This window comes from Lutra lutra, chromosome 14, assembly GCF_902655055.1.
Source record: "Lutra lutra chromosome 14, mLutLut1.2, whole genome shotgun sequence".
NCBI lineage: Eukaryota > Metazoa > Chordata > Mammalia > Carnivora > Mustelidae > Lutra > Lutra lutra.
This window is the reverse complement of record NC_062291.1, coordinates 56676870-56690012: the sequence shown is the minus strand read 5'-3', so window position 1 is coordinate 56690012 and position 13143 is coordinate 56676870. Positions and strand designations below refer to the sequence as shown.

At 41.3% G+C, this 13143-nt stretch overlaps 2 protein-coding genes across 5 annotated transcripts in view; one reads left to right on the top strand and one right to left on the bottom strand.

The window, feature by feature from the left end:
- Positions 1-13143, top strand: part of LOC125084556 (uncharacterized) — a 64534-nt gene that overhangs the window by 44514 nt on the left and 6877 nt on the right. The gene's annotated exons all lie outside the window — the stretch shown is intronic.
- The window catches only part of ENTPD1 (ectonucleoside triphosphate diphosphohydrolase 1), a 103391-nt gene continuing 94210 nt past the window's right edge, over positions 3963-13143 (bottom strand). For both annotated transcript variants that reach the window (XM_047702026.1, XM_047702025.1), the window contains exons 9-10: positions 9118-9255; positions 3963-7018 (exon numbers count right to left, since the gene is read on the bottom strand). In XM_047702026.1, the coding sequence (XP_047557982.1) occupies positions 6812-7018; positions 9118-9255 (345 nt within the window). In that variant the 3' untranslated portion in view covers positions 3963-6811. The remainder of the gene's footprint in view (positions 7019-9117; positions 9256-13143) is intronic.

Here is a 13143-nt window from a genome sequence, read left to right as displayed (position 1 = left end):
AGAGAGCACGAGTAGAGTGAGGAGGGAGGAGTAGAGAAAGAAGGAAGCAGACTCCCCACTGAGCAGGGAGCCCAATGTGGGGCTCAGTCCCAGGACCCTGAGATCATGATCTGACCTGAAGGCAGACACTTAATGCACTGAGCCACCCAGGTGCTCTGATAAGGATAACTTTTTAAGGTGTATTTTGATCCTTAAAATTCTACTTAAATAGTATGTGTGATCAATCGCTGGGTGGTGAGCTATACAGAAACTAAATGCATGGTCCAAGAAGGAAACATTCAATGTAAGTAATGCAAGGAGGTGTCATTGAGGAACCAGGAGTTGAGCTGGCCCTGAAGAGCTGGAGGAAGATACAGGTCATGTTAAGAGATAATGAAATAAGAATACTAAACCATAAGTAATGGTATGGACCAGCTTTCCTGCAGTGGAAAGGGAGGTTAACTGGGACTGTTACCTCCGTTCCTGCTAAAATACCCCTGAGGCCAACTTTTCAGAAAGAAGGAAGCCACTTAACTTTCTCTGAGGAGCTTAAGCTGGATGCTGAATAGAAAGGTCTGAGGTCTAATGCAGGCCTAGGCCAAGGGCTGCAGTAGCACAGGGAAGCAGCAGTTTATTCTGACTTGGAGATGTGAATTTGGCCTGTCCTGGCTAAGGCTATAAGAGGCATCTTGTTCCCTCTTCCTCTCTGGTGTCCCTGCCATTCATTTTTTGTAAGAGATGCAAGATACAGGAGCAGGCCTGAACTAAATCTACTGCCTGAAGGCTTCACTGCAGGCATTCCAGCTGAGCTTTGAAGGTAGAGTTGGGCAAAGGTGCTCAAGTTGAGCAAATAACCTGAACAGTGTTGGGTGAAGAAGCAGTCTACCCTGTCTGGATTGTAGGTAACATCAGAGGGGTGGAGTGGGATGTAAGCCCAGAGAGAGCTCACAGGCATGGTTCAAAAAGCTTTAATGTCTGTTGGAGAGTTTGACCTTATTTTGTAGGCAATGGAAAGCTACTGGCAATTTTAGTTAGGGAGCAATGTGGTAAAGCTTTTTTTTTTTTTTTTAAGATTCGAGAGAGAGAGGGAAAAAGAGAGCAGAGGGAGAGAGACAAGCAGACTCTGCATTGAGCATGGAGCCTGATGTGGGGCTCCATCTCACACCCTGAGATCATGACCTGAGCCAAAATCAAGAGTTGGACGTTTCAGAGACTGGGAGCTACCCAGATGCCCCAAAGACTGTTTTTTATAAAGCTTATTTTGGCATTAATAGATTGGAGACACAGCTGCCATTCCTGGTGTCAGATCTTCACTGGGCAGATAACAATAAGATTAGAAAGAGGAATCAAAATGAAAACTGTTGCAAAGGCAAAATGGGCAGGTGATGTTGATGAAGTCCTAGTTACTTGACATAGTGGTGGCACTGAGGCATTAATTATGATACAATTCAGGAGGCGGGGCAGGTTTAGGAGGAAAAATAGAGTTTGGTTTAGGTCATTCTAAATACACACTGTTCCCCACCCAGCTCCCAGGGTTGCCTCCCCTTTCTTCTTAGAACTTCATTATAAGGAGTGGTGCGGTTTCTTAGGTGACCGTATCTCTTTTGTCATTGACTGATCCATGTTCTCTGGTGAGCTTTGCTATTCACTATACATTCAAAAGGGATATAAAAACAAAAAGTTAACCCAGGTCCTGATGAGGGTATGCCATCACTGTATCACCAGTTTAAATTTAGACTTTTAAAACAGATAAATGCAAAAGGTATAGCAATGCTTCTATCACATGTACAGTCTTAAATGCCACTTTTCTAGAGAAGGTTCATGGAGATACTCCTTTCCCATTATTAAAAAACCCATTCTCCCTGTGATAAAACCAAATGTACTCAGTTCTATTAGATTCATGTACAAAATAAAAACTTGGGTAGTTAACTACACATTGTCCTAAACGTATAAAATAAAGAAAATAAACAGATGTATGTTCTCTTAGGAAATCTAGAATAGAGAACCTTTTTTTAGAATATGAAGTCAGTTTGCAAGCTGTTACAGCATCCTGATTAAGGCTCTGGAAAGAAGTTGCAGACTGATGACATCTTGGAAGTAATGACAGTTTAAATAAAGAATATTCTCTGGCAAGATAAGTAGACTTTAATGGATAGAAAACACCCTTTATGTTTTAGTTAATGAGACACTGTGGTAGGTTCAATCATTGTGCCCAATGCTTCACTCCTCTTCTGTATTAAATGAGTCATCCATGTCCTTCGCCATATGACCTAGCCATTCCTCCAGTGTTTCTCCAACTTGCTAATTGTTGGGCTTGGTCATATGACTTATTTTGGTCAGTAGGACGTAGATGAGAGTGACAGAGGCCTGTCCCGGCCAAGGCTGTAAGAGGCATCCTGTTCCCTCTTCCTCTCTGGTGTCCCTGCCATTCACTTTTTGTAAGAGATGCAAGATACTGAACTAAACCTATTGCCTGAAGGAGAGCTACCCAGCTGACGCAGATCCATGAACATGAAAATCAAAGTTGATTTTGGCTTACCACTTAGAGTTTATTACCACTAAACTTAGCGTTTATTACCACTCTAAGGTTGTTATAATAAATTTAAAAGATAAAACTCACAAACAGAAAAGAAACATGGTTAGTGAGCACAACTAACCATAAGCAACTGTCCTATTCTAACAAGATAGCAACTGTTAGAATCGGAACCAGAGAGGGATCAAACCCATCTGGGTGAAATTCAGCTCATCTTTCAAACTGACAATAAATAAGAATATATTTTGATAGTAATTTTAATATAATAATATGGTAATCTTTGTGAGCTATTAAAAAACTAATATTTAGTTTAATATTCAAATTTACAATTTGATTATGGAATATAATCATCAAAATTATCTTGTATCATCTTTGAATCCAGATTACATTTTCCAAAAGTCTTTCATCAGGTGTCTTGGCCTGAATAACAGTCATCTCTGCCTTCACAAAGAAGGCAACAAAACCTGAGGAATAAAGTGAAATTCTGAGCTGAGATCATAAAGAAGAACAATGTCTAAGAATATTTTAATTTCATATATAACAAATAATAGCAAGATGTTACAGTATCTATGGCTGTTTTTTTTTAAGTTTCCCCTCACTAGAAAGACAAAGTACTGCCTGTATCTTTTTAGGTTTGAATGTATTTTTTTTTTAAAGATTTTATTTATTTATTTGACAGACAGAGATCACAAGTAGGTAGAGAGGCAGGCAGAGAGAGAGGAAGGGAAGCAGGCTCCCTGCTGAGCAGAGAGCCCGATGCGGGACTCGATCCCAGGACCCTGAGATCATGACCTGAGCCGAAGGCAGCGGCTTAACCCACTGAGCCACCGGGGCGCCCCGTGAATGTATTTTTAGACACGTGCTGTCCAATGCAGTAGACTAGTTATACATGGTTCTCCATCACTTGAAATGTAGCTAGTGCTGATTAAGATGTGCTGTAACTGCAATATATATAACAACTTTCAAAACTTAAAATGAAAAACAAATATTAATAATAGTTCTTATGTGAACTACATGTTGAAATGATAATACCTTGGATATGGTCACTTTCTTAAACTCTTCTTAGCTCTGTGGTTTGATTGCACCTTCTTTTACTTGTTGACTGATACAACATTAGAGTGAAGTATACTTTTTTTTTAAAAGATTTTATTTATTTGAGAGAGTGTGAGCGAGTGAGAGAGTGAGCGAGCATGAGCAGGGGCAGAAGGAGAGGGAGAAGCAGACTCCCCGATGAGCAGGGAGCCTGACATGGGGCTTGATCCCAGGACCCTGAAATCATGACCTGAGCCGAAGGCAGACACTTAACTGACTAAGCCACTCAGGTGCCCCAGAATGAAGTATACTTTTAAAAATGTCTACTTTGCATTTTATATTTCTTACTAATTTAAGAATTGGGTAAGGTGAAAATTTCTCTCTCTCTCTCTCTCTCACACACACAAACACAGCCTACTTGCATAACTTCATTCTTTTGTTTACAGAAGTAACCATTTCTGATGTTTTCCCATTATGAGTTCATAGAATAAATTTCCCACCTTCTAAGGAATGGTGGAACCCAGTTTAGGTGAATGGCCAGGAAGGAATGGTAATCATTTATAACCAATGGCCAATTCAATATTGAAATCAATTGACAGTGACCCATTTTATTTGGCCCTTCTCATCTAGAATTGCCCAAAGCAGATTCCTGAACCTGCCACAAAATCATGCTTCCCTGCAAAGGAAATGAGATCAGGTTGTGCCAGCTGATCTCCATGAGTTGAGACTTAAAACAAGTGGAATTTGACTCCAAATACCTTAATGGATTTTTTTTTTCTTGGACCCAGGCTGTAAGACAAAAAAAGGAATAAGAAAAGATTTCAATTTATTGGAGGAAACTGGTGAATTCTAATTCCAGCTTGTTGATGGGCAGTGTTTAGAAAAGACAAAACAATAAACTCGGGTCAGAAGACATGAATTTGCATATCTGCTGTACCATCTACTAGTTTGTGTGACCCTTATTTATAAAATGGAAATAGTACTTATAAACCCTCATGGGGTTTTTTAGAATCAAAATAGAGAATGTGCGTGACAGTGCTTTGTATATGTAGACATAAGAAAGGAGCTGCTGCTGGCTCTATTTTATGACCTTTTATTTTCATTTTTATTTGATGCAGAATTGCTGTGCAGGGAGCAAGCACTATAATTAAGAAGCCAGGTATATGGGGAATCCTTGATTAGTATCATACACCATATACGTTACCATGCATAGTACATGAACAGGATATCAGTGTTGCCATGACAGCCTTTGTGGACTTAAAGCAATATTAAGTCACAAGTCCATCAGAGAACAGATCATCTGTCTACTTCCCTCTCTCCCATGCCAGTCAGCCCTGTATTCATACAGAGTTAAGTGTGAGTTTAGAGGTTACCAGGAGACAGTATAGTATATTTGGGAGAGAAAATAATGGTTGAGTGCATTGCAGGCTTTTAGGTCAGCCACTTGGGCAAGTGACTTAACCTCTCTGAGCCTCAGTTTCTGGTTCAATAAAGTGGGAGTGGTAATAGCTTCCTTCAGACTGTTGTAAGGATTAAGTGAGAAAATGAATGTAGTGCACTTGAGCAGAGCATGGGACATAACAAATGCTCAATAAATACTAAGTTTAACAATATAACCGCTAGCACTAGTAGAAAGAGTTTAAACATATTCAAACTTGGCTTCTCCTTCCTAATCCAAGTGCAAGTTCAATTGTGAGTGGCAGAAAAGAAAAACTTCGTATCCACAGTTTGTAAGCTTGTATTCACCTGGTTGTAAAAAATGACTTGGTTATTCAAGAGATATAAGGACATTTGGCTTCCAGTTTGTAGGAAAGCTTTTCCTTCCTCACCCCAGCCCCACCCTGCATTAGTTCAGCAGTCAGTCCCCAAATCCAGAGATGGGGAGCTTGGGACAACTTCAGAGTAACACATCACCACTCCACCTGCTCACAGCAGTCATTAAAGGAAGAAAGTACAGGGTCTCTTCATGTTTCTGTGACAAAGTCCATAGCTGCTGCTTCTCCCACAAAATAGTCCATGGAATAAGTAAATAGAGCCCATACTTGTGTGACAGGGGTGGCAACCACACTTTCAGATCTGGTTCCTGGCATACTTTGATGAGCAAATACCATGACAGAAGAAAGGAGTGTTGTAGTTCTCTCACTACATTAAACCCTGGGACAAAAAGATATGGCATGGCTTTTAAAACTCAATGGGCATCTTTGTGGAACAACTGATGAGCTTATTTGGCTGTTAACTGAAAGGTTGGTGGTTTGAACCTACCCAGGGATGGCCTTGTCTCCAGCTAATTTCTCGATGGGGAAAATATTCTGGAATTAGTGGTGATGGTTGCACAACAATGCAAATGTGCGAAATGCAGCTGAATTGTACATATTAAAATGGTGGACTTTATATGTATTACTACAATAAAAATAAAACCCCAGTAGATGCATTGAAGGATGTATTTCCCAAACTCTTCATTGTAATTGTATTTTTATTCCTGACGTGTATACCTACCATGTAGTATGCCCTGATTGCTGAATGCTTAGATATTACATCAGCTTTTTAAAAAATCTCTGGTCTGGGGGGGGTCCCACTCCATAGAATTTTGGCATCACTGAAGAATATATAACTCATCCACAACCCTGTTTTGGATTGGAAAATCATATTAATGATATAAGCACATAAATTCTCTTGCAAGACTCTTTGGTCCTGGCACATATTTGTCTAGTCTAGAAATTCTCCTGTGCAAACAACAGGATGGGAATGAGATGGGTGTCTGCCCTCTCCAAAGGCATTGTATGGCATTCTTCATAAATGGGCAACAGAAGAAAGAAAGGGTCTGTATCAGTACAACTGAACAAGTTCCTGAGATTTTCTCTTGGCCTGTGCAGCTTACCAGCCCAGGACTCAGGACTCTTTTGAGTTCTTCGGGACAAAGTCATGATTGGGGTTTTGTTTTTGTTTTTGTTTTTGTTTTTGTTTTTTATAAAGCAGAGATCATGAAAGGTAACAGGTCTTTAAGACCCATACAAGCACAGGGTACAAAAGAGAGAAGTGGAGTTGGGAAGGAATCACAAAAGAGACGATGTCTTCTGGGTAGTCCTTGAGGCAGAAGGTGGTGAATACCTTCCATGGAAAAGCTTCAGCAAAAGCCAAGGAAGCTTCGTGCTGGTCAAGACTGGCCTTGGTGAGCAAGGAAGGATGACCTTGTACACCACTGTGGAGGAAGGTGCTCCTTGGGCAAGTTTTTTTCTCACTCCAGCCAGCAGGTTTCAGCTGCTCCTGCTATACCATGTCTTTCCAGAAGTATGAAGGCTTGTGAAAGATAAACACGCCTATGATGATCACTGCAACCAGGATCACTGAGAAGAGAACCATGAGGAAGACATAGGTGGAGTGGGTCAGAGGTGTGGACAACGGCTGCTCAGCTGGGATCATGTTGGTCAGGTTCAGCATGTAGCCCAGAGTCCACCCGACATTGCTGCTCTGGATCTGCAAACAGTGGGGATAGGCTGTTGTTTCTGGTTTGAAGATGAAATGAGCTTTCATGCAATCCCATCCATAACACAGCATCAGGAAGTGGAGAGCACCATGTTCAATTCTCTAGCTGGATTACTTTTACATTCTAAGTTGGGAATATGTTTGTGGGGAAAATGGAGCCTGAGCAAGTGATGAAGGAGAGTTTGGAGTCTCACTGCTCTATTCCTGAAATTCAGAGAAATTTGGTGAATAACTGTCTAGTGCCTCTGCCTAGAAGAACTTACTTCAAACAACCTTTGGAGATTTGCATTCCTCTTAAGTGAATGTGGAGGGAAGGGTGTGGAAGGCAGGATGGTGACAGAAAGCAGGCAAAGGATAAGACAATGATTGTTCCTGGTCTCTTACATCTACGTCACCCAGGAATCTCATCCTTAAGTAACTAGGACATCTTTATGATTCAATGAAGGAAGACTGAGAAATAATCCCAGCAAGTCAGTGTTACTTTATGGAAGTTGGAATACTGTACACATGTTCAGAAGGGATTCTTCCTAAATGTTAAGACATGCTCTGGCCCTGCCATCTTCCTAGGAGTATTTTCCAGTCACCTCCAAACATACTGGAGTGTAGATAGTCTGTGAATAATAAATAATTTTGAAAATGTTTTTATTACATGAGTTGTACATGGTCAAGGTAGAAAAATTAGGACATAAGGATAATCCTAAAAAGGAAAATAAAAACCAGCTATATTTCACCACTCAGAAGTCGCTGCTATTATCTTTTTGTGACACATGCTTCCAGGCTTCTCTGTGGATGTCTTTTGCCTTACAAAACATGGAATTAAGTTATATGTAGACTTCTTCACTTAACAATACCTTTCTAAACATCATCTCATGTCTCAAAGGATCTTCACTGACATGAACTGCCTTCTAGGTTTATTTTTACTCACTTTATCCAATTATATATCCTAGAAATGAAGTAATTGGATAAAATGACATGCATATTCTAAGGCTTTTCGCACATATTGCCACAACAGTCTCCCCAAAGGTTGTGCCAATTTACGTTCCGACCAGTTTCTGTGTGGAAATGCTCCTCTCCCCTAAACCTTTACCAGTCAGTACTGGGAACTAACAATTTGTGAAGGGTCCACTTCCCTTTATGGGGCGCAGGAACCTTGTCTGACGGCATGTATCAAGGAAGTTTCTAGAGTTAGAGGAGTTACCACCAATGGTTTAGAAATACTGGATCATTCACTGAAGTCTAAAGAATACAAATCACTCGCAAATTTGACACAGACATATCCTTCAGACAAAAAAATTGTGATGAAATTAAAGAAGACTAGGAATTAAATCAAGGGAAAGATGAGCATTTGAATTAGCAAGGTCAATATCGACATGAGTGTAATGAAAATAGCATCCTTTAGGCTGCTACACCCCGGAGCCTCAATGTTTTGCTTTGCTTGAAGTCACCATATTTAAAAAAGGGAGTTAATTGTCTTTGCCATTAGTGGGTATGGGTTTAAAAGGCAGGGAAGCACGGCTCTTGATACTTTTGAAGCAGGAATTGCCTATCAATGTGAATGTTTCTCTATGCCTGGATACCTGCAGGTGGCGCTATGGTAAAGAACAGCAGTGAGGTTGCTTCTGTAAGGCTCTGGCTAAACCTGCTAAGCAAAGACCCCCGTTGACAATCACTCATCTTCTTTATGCTAAGCTTTCAGATTAGTCAACCTTGAAGCGACAACCAACAAGACCTGCAGTCCTTATAAGAAGCCATAATAATCATTTCCAGATCATGGAAGGGGCCTTTGGGATGGATGTTGAAATCAGCAAACAGAAACACTGAGATTACTGAAACACAGTTACATTTAAGATCTCACTGTTTGTTTTATAAGGAATTAGTCACTGTTGCATGAGCAGAAAGAAGAGGCTGAGAATGCCCATAGCTCTCCTCAATCAATGGGCTGGTCAACACAGCAGGGCTTGGTACAAAATGTCAGCTTGGGTTAGAAGTGAAATGGTAGAACAGGACATCCCACTGACTTCTACCTCTTTCAAGACCAAAGCTGCCTCAGTCACCCAATCTCCCCACAACCTAACAAGTCCCCAAATTACCTTGCCCATGAAATGAATGTTCTTCCAGGAATCAGCCGTGAAACCATAGCCACTCACAAGGAGAGAGAGGATGTAGGTTCCAGAAAAGCAGTATTCACTCAGGTACTTCTCCTTCACATCACCAAAATGTGTCTTCAACTGGAAGTGAAGTGAAAGAAATATCACACGTGTACAACAGGCACCTCCCCACGGCCCTTTTCACCATTTGAGATGATCGAGACAGGAGAAAGGCCCACCTCAACCAGGCCTGAGCGTTGTCTTCTTTAGAGAGACCTGGGGATGGCGCTGCACTCCTTCAGTGGGTGCAGGGCTATAGTTCAGAGTCTGTTAAGGAAACTTTTCCTCCACTGGGTTCTGTGGGATATTAACAAGTGCTCCAGGAAAACAATGGTTTCCATGATCTAGTAAGTTCCAAAACACAGACTTTCAGTATACCTCTTCACCCCTTCAGAAACTTCCGTTTCACAATCACATTAACATTTTAAAAACTGAAAAATCTTGCATGAAAGAAATCCACCAGTCTGTTTAATCAGACTTTTCTATGTTCTTGACCAGAGTCTGAGTTCAGAGTGTCTGAAGGAATTAGCGCATCTGAAGCATGTTAAGGAAAGAGTGTCATAAAAAGTCTTGCCACTCGTGGGGCGCCTGGGGAGTTCAGTTGGTTAAGTGGCTGCCTTTGGCTCAGGTCATGATCTCAGGGTCCTGGGACTGAGCACCACATAGGGCTCCCTGCTCAGCGGGGAGTCTGCTTCTCCTTCTCCCTCTGTCCCTACCCCACTCATGCTTTTTCTGTCTCTCTCAAATAAATAAAATCTTTAAAAAAAAAAAAAAAAGCCTTGCCACTCGGTTTAGTACCTGGACTAACTGTGTTGGGGTCTCCCAGGAGCTTATTAGTCCTCACCCCAGAACTACCAATATAGAATGTGTTGTTTAATGTGATCCCCAGGTTATCACATGCATAGTAAAGTTTGAGAAACCCTACAATGCAGTTTAGGACATGTTTTGCTCAGCACTGCTAGCAGTGCCAACATCTCACCTTCTGTCCTCAAGCCCTTACCTGACCTCTTTTGTTGCTTATGAGTCATGCAAAGGGGTCTTTTTGAGTCCATGTGTTTGCTCACCCCACTTCCAAATGAAGGCTGCCTGCTGACTCTTACCTCTCCTTTTGTAAATATATGCCCAGATGTCCACAGCTTGCTCTGCTCCTTGCTGGCCCTCAGAGAACAACAGACGAGAACATCTGTAGCTCAGCCCTGAGTTTTGTCTGCTGCCCTATTCCTCAGCTCTTGAAAATAGGCATTCCCTCCTGGACACCCTGGGCAGAGAGAGAACTAATACTTGTTAAACATATATCAAGTACTAGGAATCTGGCCAGATGCCTTATATATAGGACTCCCGGTCTACCTGCCCGCCCACCACCACCACCCCACTTTTGCCCAGATTTCTCTCTCTCCCCAAGCAACCCCTCATCTCTAAACTCCCTAACTGCTAGCTGGGGTCTGTTTCTCGCTTGGTTTCTGCCAGCCCCCAATCTCTACCATCCAAGTACTAACCAGGCCCGACCCTGCTTAGCTTCCAAGATCAGACGAGATTGGGCGCGTTCAGGGTGGTATGGCCGTAGACTCAGCCCCCAATCTCTAAAAGGCTAAGTCCACACCTAGCCGGCCTTGGCCTGCTCTGGTGCAATTCTCTGAATGACCCAACATGGAACTTGTGTTTTTCTCATAGTCCTAGAAACAAACTACTCTTTGATCAGCTCCTCTGTATGGGACATTCTCCCAAGACCTTGGTGTGACATCAGTGCCTATCCAGATCCTGCCCCCATCTTACAGTAACTGCACTCTTTTTTTTTCCTTCATGGAAAGACTTATCCAATTTGATGTAGTCTCAGCAGACCCGTTAAACAAAAAACTGGTATGGAATTCCAAGAATCCACTTGGGTCAAACTGGAAAGTGCTGCAACCCACAGGTCTTTAAAAGCTGGCCTATCCCTTGGGGGAATGCCATTTTGGTCTAATTTTCCTGAATTCTACAAATTCCTATCCCCTCCTCCTGGAAAGATGTACATTGCCATGCAGTCTAATCTGCTGAGGATTAATTAATTAATATAATTAATTGTGATAGTATGCTTGATTAATATAATTAATATAATAATCAACATAATAATAAATATAATACATTATAGATTAAATATAATATATTTATTACATATAAATATGTAATAAAATAATATAATAATATAATTAATATACAATATATTATAATAACATAATTAACATAATTAATTAATTATGATAGTAGCCAAAAAATATGGAACCCAAAAGCATCTACCTGGTTCATCAGTCCAGATCTGATCATGTTTTTGCTTGTGGACTCAACACTATGTTCTCTCCAAATGCGAGGATGGTTTGCCTTTCTCTATCCTAACCCTCTCTCTGCCAGTCTCTCCTCTCTCTTTTCTATTCCTAGGGCAGTGGGATAGTACCAGCTTCTCTTCTCCTTGCCCATTGCCCCTTATCACTCCCCCCAGATGAAGGGGCATGGCAAGTCTTCAAGAATGGGATGCTTTTCCCTAGAAAGAATAATAGTCCATAAGTTTGAATGTCAGGACCCAGAATATATGGAGAAATCCTAGTTAGTAGTATACACAGAATCTTACAGCGTCAGTCTCGTAGGCTGACCAGAGATCTTGAATGCACATATTTTCTGAGTGGAAAAGTGATTATTCTGGTTGTCAAAATTAGAGGGTTGCCGACCTTCTTTCTTTTTTACATTTTTTTTTATAAACATATATTTTTATCCCCAGGGGTACAGGTCTGTGAGTCGCCAGGTTTACACACTTCACAGCACTCACCATAGCACATAACCTCCCCAATGTCCATAACCCCACCGCCCCTCCCAACCCCACTCCCCCCATCAACCCTCAGTTTGTTTTGTGAGATTAAGAGTCACTTATGGTTTCTCTCCCTCCCAATCCCATCTTGTTTCATTTACTCTTCTCCTACCCCCTTAACCCCCCATGTTGCATCTCCTCTCCCTCATATCAGGGAGATCATATGATGGTTGTCTTTCTCCGATTGACTTATTTCGCTAAGCATGATACCCTCTAGTTCCATCCACGTCGTCACAAATGGCAAGATTTCATTTCTTTTGATGGCTGCATAGTATTCCATTGTATATATATACCACATCTTCTTTATCCATTCATCTGTTGATGGACATCTAGGTTCTTTCCATAGTTTGGCTATTGTAGACATTGCTGCTATAAACATTCGGGTGCATGTGCCCCTTCGGATCACTACGTTTGTATCTTTAGGGTAAATACCTAGCAGTGCAATTGCTGGGTCATAGGGTAGTTCTATTTTCAACATTTTGAGGAAACTCCATGCTGTTTTCTAGAGTGGTTGCACCAGCTTGCATTCCCACCAACAGTGTAGGAGGGTTCCCCTTTCTCCGCATCCTCGCCAGCATCTGTCGTTTCCTGACTTCTTAATTTTAGCCATTCTGACTGGTGTGAGGTGATATCTCATTGTGGTTTTGATTTGTATTTCCCTGATGCCGAGTGATATGGAGCACTTTTTCATGTGTCTGTTGGCCATCTGGATGTCTTCTTTGCAGAAATGTCTCCTCATGTCTTCTGCCCATTTCTTGATTGCATTATTTGTTCTTTCAGTGTTGAGTTTGGTAAGTTCTTTATAGATTTTGGACACTAGCCCTTTATCTGATATGTCGTTTGCAAATATCTTCTCCCATTCTGTCAGTTGTCTTTTGGTTTTGTTAACTGTTTCCTTTGCTGTGCAAAAGCTTTTGATCTTGATAAACTCCCAATAGTTCATCTTTGCCCTTGCTTCCCTTGCCTTTGGCGATGTTCCTAGGAAGATGTTGCTGCGGCTGAGGTCGAAGAGGTTGCTGCCTGTGTTCTCCTCAAGGATTTTGATGGATTCCTTTCTCACATTGAGGTCCTTCATCCATTTTGAGTCTATTTTCGTGTGTGGTGTAAGGAAATGATCCAACTTCATTTTTCTG